Raw genomic sequence first — 15,326 nt, 5'->3', positions numbered from 1 at the left:
ATTGAAATGGCCTAAAAGTGCGTGCAATAATAAACTGTCGGTCTTTACTTTTCCCCTTCCTGTCATCTGCCTCCTGGAGCAGAGAGCCGGGACTGCAAAACGGTTAGAAAAGGGGTGGCTAACATTTTAGAACATTGTCTAGTGAGAACCTGGGAACAAGTCTAACTCCACATTCCTGGTTTGTAGTCCCTCAACATTCAGACTCTCCTTAAGGCTGCTGCTTGGATAAACCGTGCCTCTCGTACTCAGTGAAGGCATCCAAGTCTCATCAGCATCAACAAGGTCTCTCTGAAGAACAGGACATCTCTCATTTTTCTGTGCACCAAATGAAGCAAAGGACCTACCTCTTTAGCGACCAGACGCCCGTCCACTTCACCACAGCTGTCTTTTATGCCTTTAACTGTTGTGTAAAATGAGCATCTGGTGTTGAGCCCAAAGGAAATCTTCTCTGGTGCCACCAAAGGAGCCACCTTTGGCAGGTGGCCATGGGACCCGTCTCCTGAAGGAGGAGGAAGCAGACAGAGAGACAACGCCGGGGGTCAGAGGGAGCCAGAAATTCTCAGCTAATCAACCTCCGGTTCCAAAAATCAACAAACTCCTTGATTTGCTTGACCTCCCCACACACTTAACAAGTCAGGGGATGCTCTGAAGCAAAATTGTATTTCCTCAAAAACGGGTGTCCACATTTATTTGGACTGATTTCAACCATTCCATATTAATGGTTGCAAATCCTTTGGGGGGGGGGAGGAATTTTAGTTGGCAGGTCAATGGCTGGCCTATTGCCCAGACTTAATTAAACCTATTTTTTTCTTCCAGGATAGTCTATTTTTATTTCACTTAACATTTCTGTCTCACAGTCTTGTTTTCTGGATGCCTTGAGAATTCCACGGTGCTAACGTCTACCCTGTTGGAGTTACTGTCCTTCTGTATATCATGTCAAAATAAATCCACAGTTGGATCTGCTTTCTCTAACTTCCCACGACTGAATCCAACACAAGTTGAAACACAAATTGACTATAGGAACAGTCCAGTGGTAGATTCAATTTTTTTTACTGCCGGTTCTGGGGCTTTGTGGGCATGGAAGGGAAAGGATACGGCAGAATCCGCATTCCCTCCCCACTCTCAAAATGTTTGCTACCGATTCTCCAGAACCTGTCAGAACTGGCTGAATGCCACCTCCGGAGTAGCCACATAACCAGAGCTAGTGAGTTCTCAATCACACAAGGACCTTTTTGCCAAGTCCCTGCAGTTACAAGTCCTACCTCTAAGTTCCACAGCCTGGAAATTGCTATAGTATCTCGGACCAAGTTTTTCCATAAGCTGCAAAGTTTTCATGGAGAGAACTTCTTCAAATAAGAACATGGGGCCTTGGCGCCAAGACAAGGAAGACCTCTTTCTCCACATCAGCGGTGTAGCCACAAAGCCAAAGACATCGATAAAAGAAGAAGGGTCCATAGAAGTGAAGCTCCCTGGCAGTGCCCGGATGTACTGCATCTGTAGGAGAAGGAAAAGGAATGGCTGAGGTCCTCGTGGTGCTCTCTCTCTGGAAACGGAGCCTGGACACAGAAGAAGACAGGACAAGAAGCCACGGATGGAAACCAAGGAGAAACCAAGGAGGGACCCAACCTAGAACAGAGGAGAAACTTCCTGACAGTGAGAACCATCCACCAGTCGAACAGAAGTTGCCTTCAGAAGAAGTACGGGCTTTATCACTGGAGGTTAAGAAGAGACTGGACAGCCACTTGTCTGAAATGGTATAGGGTTTCCTGCTTGAGCAGGGGGTTGGACTAGAAGACCTCTAAGGTCCCTTCCAGCTCTATTCTGATTGAACGAACTGTGTACTGAAATGTATGCATAGATGTTGACCCTTCTCCTCAAGCATCTAGTTTTATGTATTTTAGAGGTTTTTTACTGGAATATTGCAGCGTATCACAATTTTCTTGAATCGCCCTCTCCTCCATACAAGGCAAGCCGAAAAGAAATATTGTGGCGTGAAAAGTAATTAGCTAAGCCTTCTTTTTTCAGCCCTGGGCTCTGCCACGCAGCGGAGCTTCAGACAAAGGAATCCCACATACTGAGTCCAAAGGAAGGAAGAGCTGCGTCCTGCAGACGTCCCACCTTCGCAGAGCCCACCAGGCTGCCGTTCAGATAGGCCGAAACGGTGCAGATCTGCTTCGTTTCTTTTGCCACCGTCACAGCAAGGTGATGCCACTGTCCGGGCACCAGCAGCGGAGCACATCTGAACCGAACTTGGCAGAGGAGAGAGGTCTCATCTTCAGGTACCATCGTGTCTATTATCACAAAAAAGGGAATAATTTGCCACATTATAGTGAAACCAAAGGGAAACGTTCTACCACAAGATCAGGGGGAAATGTTTGGGGCAAGATGGTTACAGAGTTTCTGGGGGGAAAATCCTTTTGAACACCGGAGGGCTACTTTTTGGACATCAACCAAGGACAGCCCCAAAGCACAAGCACAAGCACACACACACACACACACACACACACGGCCACATCACAGGCAATGTCTTGCCAAGTAAGAACAGCCACTGACAAGACTTCTATATAGATACGAGTTTGGATTCAGAGGAAATTGGGACATGATGAGGGCAGGTGATCCTTTTGTTTTTTCAGGTCCAAGATAATTAGGGGATTTGAATAAGCGTCTTTTATACCAGGGCTTCCTAGTGCTTTGGATTCAAGTCCTACAAGGGCTCTGATGGAGAGGCATGAAAGCAGCGCCTGCGTGGAGCTCTTTACACAGCTGCTCAGATGCTGCTGCTGCTGCTTTAAAAGGATAGGAGGCAGATGTCAGCCTTGCAACCGGACTCATTCCAAAGGCCCTGGGAGACTTAAAGCCAGCCAATTGCATGCTCTGACGGTTTAGAGACAGTTGTAACTGGACAACTGGACCTTGCAAAAGGGCTCAACGAGGCCGAGAGGGGGGGGGAGGGAGGGAGAGACAGAGAAAGGTCATTACGGCAATCTGAGCAATGACCGGGAAGGGTTCATTCAGTCCCTGGAGGATGAGCATCACGCACTCCAGAAATGCATTTGGAAAGAGGCTCTCTAACCACACTGCTGGCTGAAGTTTCAAGTATTTGCTTGGCCATATCTCGATTAGAGAACCACCAGGAGATCTCACACAGAGCTTGAAAAGCATGTGCCTGGTGCATGTATGCCCATGTTGAAGAACTGTTTTCTGGGCACAAATTCAGAGGTTGGTTTGAACCTTCCAAGAGCCCCGGGGCTTGAGGATTTTAAGTTTTCTACATGTCAGGCCTTGGTCAACCTGCTTTTGGCCCTCTGGCCCTGAGACCCTTACCTAAATCTTCGAATGCCACTTCCTCAGTCGAGATGGTTAGACAACCTTCTACGGGAGAAAACCTCACTGCAAAGCAAGCAAAGACTTCTTCCGTTCTCGCCATGTGGCGCATCAAGGTAAGGAAACGTAGCGGGTGGTAATCACGAGCAGAACTCATCTTATTGATCAGAAACCAGGAGGAAAAAGTGAGGCCATCTGGTGGGGGGAACCGCCTGATGCCTGAGAGGGCAGAGAAAGGGATAAGCCAGAGACTGCCAAGAGCAACGGAGAGAGGCTGCCCAAGCCAGGTGGCACAAGACACAGTGACACAAAGCCCCTTAGAAAGAGAAGGTTCACAAAACGGACGACTCCCACAGGAAGAGCAGAGTGTATGATGGAGACAACCAGTTTACTCAACAAAAATTAAGCATTTCAAAGTCTTGAATCAAAAATACTCTCTCCAATGAATTAGGGAAGCTTTTAGGCCCGGCCTTTCTTGACCAAGACGTCAGCGTTCCAAATATCATCCAGAATTAAACCAGGGTCCAAGGCTGAGCTTTCCTCAAAGTTCCCATTTAATAAGAGAGACGTGTTGGTACATCTGTGGGAAACCCGAATCTGAAAGCTTCCTAGGTTTATCACCCAGTTGAAAGTTCAAGACCTTGCCCCCACACCCACAAGCTCATCACACGGTCCAATCTTCCTCTGCCACGCTGGCATTTCCACCCACCCACTTCCGATCAGGTGCAGAGGTGCAGAGACAAAGAATGGCCTTGGGCTGCTAGAATGTTTTATTTTGACAACAACACATTCTACAATTCTACTCCTTACTAGTCCGCCTCCCAATTACCCCACTAATGAAACAGCAGAGTAAAATAATAGTGTGGCAGGCCAAAGATCCTAAAATGGCTGCAGGCCTGACACAAGAGGGAATTATCTTCAAAGGTTATTGCTGATCCCATCCTTTCTTCTCCGGGATGATCTCAAGAGGAATCACTGAACAACTTACATACCCAGAGAGGCATAGACTTTATAAACACTCGTGTATGTATGTATGTATGTATGTATGTATGTATGTATGTATGTATGTTTTTTTTTGTGTTTGTGTGTGTGTGTGTGTGTGTGTGTGTGTATGTATGTATGTACGTACGTACATAGATACACATATGCCCACCTATTAATCTATACATACACAATCTGATTATAACAGGCCTTCCAACGTCTGAGTCATTGCTCTCCGTTGCATTATAGCCAACATTTTGAAGACAGTATTTTAAAAACCTACCTTTTCCGGTTCCTCCCAAGACAGAGGGTTCAGTGCTTTGGCCTAGAATGGTGGCCATACTTGGAATAAACAAACAGCTGCAAACGGAAGAAAATAAAAACAGTAAGACACCCATTTCTTTTTAAAGGAATAGAAATAGAGATAAATGGTTACAAACTTACAAGCAAAATCTCTCTCCCAATTACTCCTGAATCATCCCCTCCTGTTTTGTGATTATTCAATAGATACATCTTTTGAAGAGTGGCATCACTTTAGAGTTTCACAGATAATGCTGCTGTGTGAAACTTTAAATGAAACACCCCAGACAATCTCCCCCCCCCCACACAGACGGTTTTTACCCAAAGCAAAGATCCTGTGTGGCTCTGCAGCTTCGAAGCCCTCCCAGCCTTTGCTCACAAAGATATCCCCAAGAAAGAAGAGCCCCCATGGTCCAGAGGGGGGGGGGTCCCTTCCATGCATGTGGCCAACCCTTGAAATGCTGACCAAACCTACCAAGCTTGGAGCTGGCTCTGGACCAGATTTGGCAGCAACGGCAGTCAGGAGAAGGCAAGCACACATCCACAGCACTTGCCAAAAGTGATGTGCGAAAGGTGAACAGCAGACCCTGGAACCTGCAGCTGGGAGAGGATCCCACAGGGATGGGGGTGGGTGGGTGGGGTTGTACCCTCCTGCCTGGATGTGGGCAGAGTTGGTGCATGCTAAAGCTCACCCAGGGTTTGGTGGGGTTATGGCAGCCCCACAATCAGTGGTGGTATTCAACCGGGTTGCACCTATTCAGGAGAATCGTTTATTCACTTTCTGAACAGTTTGGAGAACCGGTTGCTGGAAAAAATCTCTTGGTTTTTTCCCCCACTTTACAGGGCTAATCCTGTAAGGAAGGCAGGAAGGAAACATTCCGGTGTTGTTTCTAGCCTGATCTTTATTGCCCTGCTTACAGAAACTGCCTCTCCGGTTAACCCTTATTACATTGTAACAGCTAAAAGTTCTTGGCAGTATGCCCAGACTTACTGTTGCCTGAGCGATTTTTTCTTTGCTGGTACTTCACTTTGCTTTATTAGGGGGTTGACTTTCTGAAAGGGTAAGGGTTGTTTTAAGCTTTTTACGCTGCCCTTGGGAGGAAATACTCCCCTGTTGGGGTTCTTCCAGGCGGGATGCAATGATCAGCATTTTGAAGAAATGCTTGGTTTCCAGAAAGTCCAGTTGCCTCTTGAAAAAGCATCTTTGGTGCTTTTGCATTACTTTGGAGTGGCCAAGGTACATGATTAAGAGCCAAGGTGGCGCAGTGGGTAGAATGCAGTACTGCAGGCCACTTCAGCTGACTGCTATCTGCAGTTCAGCGGTTCAAATCTCACCGGCTCAGGGTTGACTCAGCCTTCCATCCTTCCGAGGTGGGTGAAATGAGGACCTGGATTGTTAGGGGCGATATGCTGACTCTGTAAACCGCTTAGAGAGGGCTGAAAGCCCTGTGAAGCGGTATATAAGTCTAACTGCTACTGCTGTTGCTATGATTGCTCACTGAGATTGAAAAGATTGGGGAAAAAAGAAAAGGAGGTATGGAGCCTCCAATTCGTTTCAGTTTTTTCTTATGATAATAAGACTTAGTAACATGGCACCAGGCTTGAAGTTTATTTAGATATCTGTGGCATGTACTAATTTTATTGTGACCTTGACCAGCTAGGGAGGCTTAAACCTGGGTCCCCTTTATAGTTTGTTAATTTGTCTCTTTAGCGCAGTATTTTGTAGCCCCAGTGTGCCGACCCACTTTCCGGAGAGCTTAAATGACCTCTCTGCTAAAGGGCTTCACTTGATGAGCAAGAGTTGGCTGCTGATAGTTATCATTGCATTTTTACTATTTTAATTCCGCAAGGAATTAAAGGACTGTTTTTTACACTTACAACCGTTGCAGCATCTCCACGGTCACGAGAGGCCAGGAGAGATGAAGCAGCCCTCAACGTGAGTGATGTCAACTTGGCCACACCCACCCAGTCACATGACCAGCCAGTCACATGACTACTCAACCACGCCTACCACACTTGTCATTAGGGCAGAGAACAGGTTGTTAAATTATTTGAATCCCACCATGCCCACAATATGTTTTGGATATAGCCAGGCTGGACACACACGGACACACACACACACACACACACACACACACACACAAACACAAACTTTGGGATGAGAAAAGGTCTTCCAGGTTGGGTAGCTCCACCGACTCCACTGATATGCTTCTCCTCCACTCCTTCAGAAGAGAACGCCTCTAAATGGGAGCATACCCATTATTCAGCCACCGAAGAATAGCTGAATTGCTACTCACCCCAAATAAACAGCAACTGCACTAACCAATATGTTCCCTATCATATTAGGAAACAAACCTAAAATATTTTGTTTAGCTAGTCTGACCATTCAAAGATTGACACAAGATTTATTTTGTACTTCTCTGAATTCTGCAATTCCATGGTCCCTGTTCCCCTTTATAGCAAAATGTGCATTAAAAGTTGCATAATTGCATCAGAACAGACGAGGAAGTGATACAAGTAGACTGACTTCCTTGCTGTTTAGTAATAGTTATTCAGTACTGTAACCCTAAGGGCCACAAAAAATATTGTTTCCAACCTTTAAATGAAATTCAAATGGCTATATAATTTGACATCCATTTGGTACCATTTCATCCCTGAGGTTAAATATAACTTGAGAGACCGCCTACTGCCAATTACTTCCACTAGGCCAATAAGATCCCATAGACTAGGCCTCCTCCGAATTCCATCAGCCGGTCAATGTCGACTGGCAACTACCCGGAGGAGAGCCTTCTCGGTGGCGGCTCCGACCCTATGGAACGAACTCCCCGTGGAGATTCGTACCCTCACCACCCTCCAGGCCTTCCGCGTAGCCCTTAAAACCTGGCTGTCCCGACAGGCCTGGGGCTAAAGACTTCAACCCCACCCGAATAGTATGACTGTTGTGCTTTTTTAACGATGTATTGTCTTTATGTGTATAACTTGTTTTGTACTTCCCTCCCCCTGAATTGTGAGCCGCCCTGAGTCCCCTCAGGGAAAAGGGCGGCATACAAATAAAGCTAAAATCAAATCAAAATCAAATCAACTCGCCCTCCACCTTAATGGGCCCCCAATGTCCTCCAAATGTTGCCAGCAAAATATGTAGTTCTCCCCTTAAATATGTATGTGGGGGAAATAATATTAACTGTATTTAAATTTAAGTGTTCAAAAATTAAAATAAGGTCAAATTACTCTTTATCCTATCCCTATTCAATCCATCTTAATTGCATCCTTTTGGGGAGGGGGCCTCCCCAGACCAGACTCAAAAATACAATTGTGCATCTTTGGTCTGCGCTAAACAATGTTGGCTCAAAACACATTAAGAAGGACATGAATGAATGTTCATGTATGTAAACAGCACTAGATATATAAGGATCTCCTCAATGACTTAACAATATTTCTTTGCATATTTCCCATAACACATTATAGAACTATGAACAATAACGAAAAGGGGAAATGAGAAATTTCTGTTCCTAAAGTTGCTCTGAACGACACCTGTTATCTAATTCGCCCCATTTAAATGGGTGATATTCGTTCAGATGACAAAACATTAGGCATCTAAATAACATGATTGATTGATTGATTTTTGAACTATCCACAAATTGAACTATCCACTCCATGGAACCAAAGGCAGATGGACCTGGAGGCTGAGATGAGGAATGTTGCAATGGGAAGCAGAAGTCGATCCTGTATTACCCGTATCCATCGAGAGACATGTCGAACTCCACAAAGGAAGGGGCCAGGCAGGCGCCATGCAGATGGAGGCTGCGCGGGGTTGTCAAGGAAATGAGGCTCATGGCCGTCTGGAGAGCCATTGCAGAGCATTCGGGGGGATCAGAGCCCAACAGAGTTTGCTTTGTGCTGTCATTCCGTGCAGCTGTTCCAGAACCTAATACAAGAAACATACCAAGTTAGTGATGCTACGGCAGGTTCCAAACTGGGAACTTTGAGAGAGACGCAGTATAAAGAAGAGAAGTAACGCGAAAAAGGCCAACAAGGCATTCCAGAGTTGTGAGTGGGATGCTTCCTTCAGCACCCTCATAATTTCAAATGGTTGCTGAACAGATGGGTGTTAAGCGAGATCTGCCTGTGTTGACTTTTTCCTCTCAAGCAACAGAGAATACGTCCGTCTCCTCTTCCCTCTGAGAATTCCTCACATATTTGAAAACGATTCCCACATGCCTCCTCCCCGTTCATCTTTTTGTAGACTAAACAGACCTTTTAGCTGTTTCTCACAGGATTTGGACTGCAGATCCACCATCTTCTGGACTCTGTCCAGTTCCTCTCTGTCACTGAGGGATGCCAGGGGGAGGCTTAGGAGGGGTGGGGTAGCAACGGGAAGGGGCATCATCCGTGGGCACAGGAATTGTCTAAAAGAGATGAAGCAAAGGACAAATGACCCACGGCAAAAGAAAAGGAACGCCTGCAGGAGGCCTCTATGCAGGAGGCGCATGGCAGAGGTGGGTGTGCGTGCGAAAGATGGGGGATGAAGGTCCTAGAATTGCCTCAAAGTCTTCATTGTGTGTTCCCCAAATCCAAGGCTGCCGGAGGCATTGGCCAGCAGTTCTTGAGGACAGGAGTCTTGAAAGATGCTGCCACAAGTTTTAGCGGAGTTTCAGAGTCTTACCGGCTGCATCTCTGCAGCATGTTACCAATACTGTACTTCACAATGAAGAAAAATGAAATAAGAAACAGCAACTCCTGTACGAGAGGTGTTGGATATGTTTACTACCTTGAGTTATTTATAAAAATAATAGAGGCAAGATACAAATATCCTGTTTCCCTGAAAATAAGACCTCCCCGAATAATAAGCCCACTCAGGCTTTTGAGAGCATGTGCTAAAATAAGCCCTCCCCAAAAATATTGCAACACAGCAGCAGCAGCCATGAGGTGACCACGCTCCCCACCTCCTCCTGCACTCAAAAACAATAGTCACTGATCCCTGAAGCCCCAGGTGGCCCAACAGGTACCGGTTGCGATAGACCGACACATCACCTTAAGGCCTCGGGCCGGATGGACTGGGAGGCCAGCTTCTCAAAGAGCCGGATCAGAGGCGCGTGGAGGGGGCTGCTTGCATCATGCAGAACTTCTGGGCAGGAGCTGATGAGGCTGCCCAGCAGGCCAGCTGTACAAGCCACTTGGCGGTTCTTCTCCAGGCCCATCAAGGATTGAATATGGTCAGCCACCGCGAATTGGATTTCCAGGGACAACTGAAAGAAGAAGCCGAGGCAGGAGGAGGGCAAGAAGAACAGGCATGAGTGGGCTGCTGCCAACACCAGGGCAGCCAGTAACAGGCAGCCATAATGGACACAGAGTCGTCCTGGGTCATTGCAGAAATCAGAGCTTGGCTTTCTAAACAAACATTTAAGAAATGATGTAGGAACCCAGGGTTGGCCAGCTACAACATACAGTTAATAAAAAGGTTTACAAATAATATAAAATTGCCAAAGGCTCATTCATTGCTCCATATTAGATATTATTGAAATTAGCTGCCTCTTCATCTGTTATCTCCATTGCACACTAATTTTACTGGAGAATTTTAGAGTTGCAAGGTGGGCTGCTGAACATTTAACTTTTGGTTGATATTAGCACACATGTTCACAATCAGAAATTAGAAATAGGGCATTTTGTATACGATATAAATGTTTGTAAAATACAACAGGCAGGAAATAAATTCAAATTTTAAATGAAATGGCTATTGGAAAAAGGCTAAGATAACAAATGTGATCAGACAACAGGAGATTATGTTCAGGGATGTTTATGTTCACTGTAGTGTGCTGTCTCCAAAATGAAATAAAAATTGTGTCAAGTAGTGTAGACCTATAAAAATGGAGTAGTTTGGGTAAATCTGTTTGTTAAAATTATAAATCTGAAAAATAAAACAGTGGCATTCTGGGATGTCCGGCACACATACTACAACGCTCTCCTATAACCCAAGACAAGGCGATGGCCGGCCTCATTTCTCTCTGCTCAGCCGAAGATCAGCAGCCGCAGCACATGTCCGTTCATCTTTTAGCCACGGTCCTGCTTGAGAACCAAGGAAATGGGGAAGACATCTCAAGGTCTGCCATGCCGGTTTCTCTGCCACCTGTGATGGGCTTTTGATGGATGGCCACCCCCAAGCCAGCTCAGACCTGCCTGAGTGAATGAGCGAAAGTTACCCAAGGGACCGACCCATCCAGGGCCACTTCCGGTTCCCGTCAGTCGGGGTTGCAAAGGATTTTCATGAATTGGGGCCTCTAATTCACCAGCAATTGAGAAAGAGTCCTCTAGATTTTCTAAGTAGACCGTAATGCTTTTTGTATCTTAAATATTGCTCTTCCTAATAATAATAATAATAATAATTTTGCTTCAGCAAAAAAGCAAGGTTAAGGGGAAGGATGACACCGTGAAGATCTTGGCTCAGTAAATCCGCATTGCCCTCACAAATTCAATAGAGCCATAATGGAGTACAAGGAATTGATTGTTCGTATTATGACAGCAGTCCTGCCAATAATGAGATTGCCTTGTTTTGAATAAAATGTGCCGTTTTCAGAGATGCTCATTCCAGGAAAAAAGGGTTTTAGTGAAAAAAATTAATGGTGACAGGAAACTAGTCTCGTTTCCCCAGATTGATTTCCCTACACATCCCTCCCGGAGTCTGACGGGGGCACAGGAGATGCAATTACAAATCGGCAAATAAGCCCACAACTTTGCGTCAGGATGAAGTCTGGGGGCAAACCTGCCCATCGGTCCATCCACCCCACCACGGCTGCTCTTATGGGGCGACTCTCCCCTCACCAGCAGCCTCCATACTTGGGAGTGCCTTGCAAGGTGTACTTGGCATATAACTTAGGGTGCAGATGAGGATGCTGATATTCGATTCCTTCTTCTTCTTCTTTTTTTGCAGTTGGGTGGGTTTATTTAAGTATCAAGTGGATATGAATACAGATGAAAGAGGGCGCTGTAAATCGGAGGGGTGTAGAATAAATTTTCTTTCTTTTTTTTTTCTTTCATTTTCTTTCATTACTTTTCTCTTTTGCATAATACTATTTACCGTGTTTCCCCGGAAATAAGACAGGTTCTTATTTTCTGTTGACCCCCGAAATAAGCGCGTGGCCTTATTTTTGGGGAGGCCTGCTGTTTCTGAGGTGCAGGAGGTGACAATCGTGATCACCTCATGGCTGCTGACGCGTTGCAACATTTTCAGGGAGGGCTTGTTTTAGCGCATGCGCTCAAAAGCCTGACTGGGCTTATTATCCGAGGAGGTCTTGTTTTCAGGGAAACAGGGTATTTTGAAAGGAGCAATTGAGCTAATGCTAGGCTAGGCTATATAATCTCACCTGTGTGAAGTTGAGTCTCCCTCACCTGTCGACTTACCTCAGGGTAAGCTTCATTGTAGAGTTTGCCAATCAGTGTCACCATGACACACAGGGCTCCGGGACACACAATCACTGGGTCCTCACTTTGTGGCCTTCAGAGAAAAGAGAAGATGACACCTACGGCATTTCTGTACATTTGTGTGCCTCAAGACAAAAGAGTAGGAACCAGGCCACAGTCCTTGTCATCCATTTTTTGCATAAAAACAGGGAAGCAAATTCTTCTGGAAACTGGGAGGGGAGGAGAATTTGCAACCTTCTTGGTGGCCAAGGGTACCCCAGAAGAAGATGGCCCCTCCCAGCCACCCCCGGGGAAGGCAAAGCTCCACAACGGAGTTCCATCAAGCGTTTTCCCTCCGGAGAAAAAGGGAAGGAGCGTGTCCTGTGCTTCAGTTCTTTCTTTCTGAAGCCGGGGGGGGGGGGGGGATCCTAATTCTGTAGTGTTCTGTAAGGATTGGCTGGCATTTCATTGTGTCTGAGTAGGACTCATTTCATCCAGGTTACCAAAGAAGGCATTCAGTTTTCCCAACATTTGAGAAGCGTCTGCTTATTTGAAACTGCCTTATAACAAAATTAATGAGTGGAAACTTTAACTGCCTCCTTTTTTCATAATTTTGTGAATGAATTATGGCTCCTCCCAAGGTGATAGAAAAACAGCAAAGAGAAAAAGAAATATTACTGTTTGGTGCCTCTCCTTATGATAAATTGTTTGTCCTTATTTGACTTGTTATAGGCTGCTAAATATCATATTTTGCAATTTAGATCCAACTTTAAATATCTATAATTTTGTTAACAAACAGTCCATCTATGCAATCAAAGACTTCCCATATATCTAGATAACATATGCAGCTGAATCTAAAAAAAAGGGAGGGGGTGTTTCAAGAAAAGACTGCACACTCTGGAGACTTAAGCATGCACAAGAAACGCCCTTAATAAACCCATTTTAATTTTAATTAGTAGAAAGTTGGGCAGGCTTCCAGGAATGATTGGGGGGAGGTTTCTACCCTTTTTGGCCTCACCTACATCATGGGGCTGAGAGGGGCCGAGAGTTCAGGGAATCTCCACCTTAGCAACTTTATCATGTGTGGATGTCCCACCGGCTGGGGGACACTCTGGCAGGTGAAATCCATACATCTTGCCAAAGTGAGGAACACTAATTTAGACTCATATCCATGTATAATTTCACTTATAATTAAGGATTATTTGAAAGCAGAAAGATCCAGAAAGCTATGAAGTAATGCCAGTCAGTTTGATCAGAGCTTCATTTACATTTATATTTTCCAAATATGCATGAACTGGAATGGACTTCCATGGCGTTCAGAAACTAAATCCAACTGCAGGCTACCCTTTTGCCCTATCCAGGATGTTCTTCAAACCACTTTTCTCTAAAGGAAACGGGAAAATACTTTAGAAGAGGAGCTGCTGATGGCAAGTGATAGCAAAGAAAAAATGTCAATAACCTCCTTTTTTGCACTTGAAATAATTGTGCCCCTTCCGTGTGACTAACACAGGGTATACTTAGGTCTACAATTAACATTACATCATTTGAGCTTGTATTCTCGGTAAACCTACACATCTATAAATGTGTACGCTCGTGAAAATACAGGCCCCAAGACGTGTAAGAAATAGGATAATTAGAACGTCCAAATTAGTGCTTTCAACTTTCTATATATCGCAACCATCGACGGCCTACCTGTTCTGGGGTTCTGGCAGCTGGACGGCAGCTTCTTCGTTAGACTTTCTATGGTCCCAAAGATTCCCCGGAGAATCTTCTTGCTGATTTTCTGTCCCATTCCGAACGCCCAATGTGGGGGGAGGATCTGTTTCCTCCAAGCAGCTCTTGAGGGCGAAGGGGTTCATCCTGGCCATGGAATCAAGGAAGCTGAATATCCTGATGCAGCTTTTTAGCCGAGTTGGGAAAAGCTCAGGTGAGCAAAGAGCTGCATTTGAAAGCTCAACAAAGGACCGTGTATGTTTGTTGATCTGCGTAGGAATTTGTCCCCACCTTTGTGCTGAAAAGCAGCCAAGCGTGCCGAGGTCCTCCGCCATCCTCTCAAAGAGACGGTTCTCCTGGAAGAAGCCCTTATTGGCAGGGTCCAGGTACAGAGCGGCTGCCATGGCCTGGAGAATGCGCAGGATCAGTCCTAGTATGTGGCTCTGACCGAAGGAGGCCCAGGCGCCCGAAGGCGGGTCCTGCAGGGAACCTTCCATGTCAGCCAGGAGGGAAAACAGCCCGTTGAAGCCACTGCTGGTTCTGAAGGCGGAGCGACCCTTGGGGCTCACCAGGGTCTTCAGCAGAGACTGGCGTGGGAGGAAAAGGAAAGAAGAACCTATCACCGTGTATACAAGGTAAGGAAAGAAGAACCTATCACCGTGTATACAAGGTTTGCAAAGAACAGCAGCCGACTCCAGAGAAAATTGGCCTTGACTGAAGTCCTCCAAATTGATGGTTTCCAGAAAGTCTCCACAGAAGGGTTCAGCCTGCCCTTTTGTTAATGATATGGGAAGCATGACAGCAAAACAAGACTTTCTGGTCTCAGTTCCTGGAGGTCACCAGAAGCAGCTTCTCCCTGAAGGGTCCCTCAGGCAGGCTGGCTCTGGTTAGCATAGGAACAGCTACATACGGTAAGTATTAGTTTGCATGGGATTCTATACATAACAACAAGCACTTTGAATTGCACCTGAAAACCTATCGGCCACCAATTCATAAGCCTTAGCTCCAATCTTGGGCTTTAAAATAGGAATTTTACGATTGTAGTGGCTAGGACCAATCAAGCAAAATAGACTGTTGTATTTTGAACTAACAATGGCCTGTAGGCAAGCTTCAAAGGCAGCCCCACATTGAATGCATTGTAGTAGTCTAATTGCATGGGGGTAATGGCTTGAGTCATTAGAGCCAGGACTTTTGGTCCATGCATTGTCAGACCATAAGCTACGGCTATCATATCATAGACAAAATGAATTATCCTTTCACCAAAAGGCATCTGGTAACACATTTTCAGAGTAAGGTGTTTTATTAAAAGGCATAATCTTTTGTGAACTACAGTTTACTTCATCAGAAAATTTTCTTTTGTGAATTTAGAGCTTCCGGTTGTACTTCTGGCACCTTCGGAAGCCTGATCTACGAGCTCCATGGTCGGCTCCGACCTCTCCTCATCAAAGGGTCCAAATTTGGGCCATAGCCACCCTGAAGGGGTGGTGAAGTAAAGGGGGATCACCTGGCAGGTAGAGGAGAGCCGCATCTCTCCTCCCTGACCTGGAAATCCCGCTCATCCAAAGAAGAGGAGCAGCGGCAGCCAATATGGCCGCCACGAAGCCGGGGACAGC

At 45.8% G+C, this 15,326-nt stretch overlaps 1 protein-coding gene across 1 annotated transcript in view; it reads right to left on the bottom strand.

The window, feature by feature from the left end:
* WDFY4 (WDFY family member 4) overlaps positions 1-15,326 on the bottom strand; it is a 93,887-nt gene that overhangs the window by 61,209 nt on the left and 17,352 nt on the right. The window contains 10 exon segments of the mRNA XM_087726733.1: positions 345-496; positions 1,263-1,494; positions 2,119-2,291; positions 3,325-3,543; positions 4,589-4,665; positions 8,338-8,530; positions 8,860-9,011; positions 9,637-9,851; positions 12,001-12,081; positions 13,719-14,300. Of these exon segments, the coding sequence (XP_087582859.1) occupies positions 345-496; positions 1,263-1,494; positions 2,119-2,291; positions 3,325-3,543; positions 4,589-4,665; positions 8,338-8,530; positions 8,860-9,011; positions 9,637-9,851; positions 12,001-12,081; positions 13,719-14,300 (2,076 nt within the window).

The sequence above is a fragment of the Thamnophis sirtalis genome, unplaced genomic scaffold (assembly GCF_051295495.1).
Source record: "Thamnophis sirtalis isolate CommonGarterSnake01/CBP01778 unplaced genomic scaffold, rThaSir2_p1.2 scaffold_12, whole genome shotgun sequence".
Lineage (NCBI taxonomy): Eukaryota > Metazoa > Chordata > Lepidosauria > Squamata > Natricidae > Thamnophis > Thamnophis sirtalis.
This window is presented reverse-complemented; position numbering and strand designations above follow the sequence as displayed.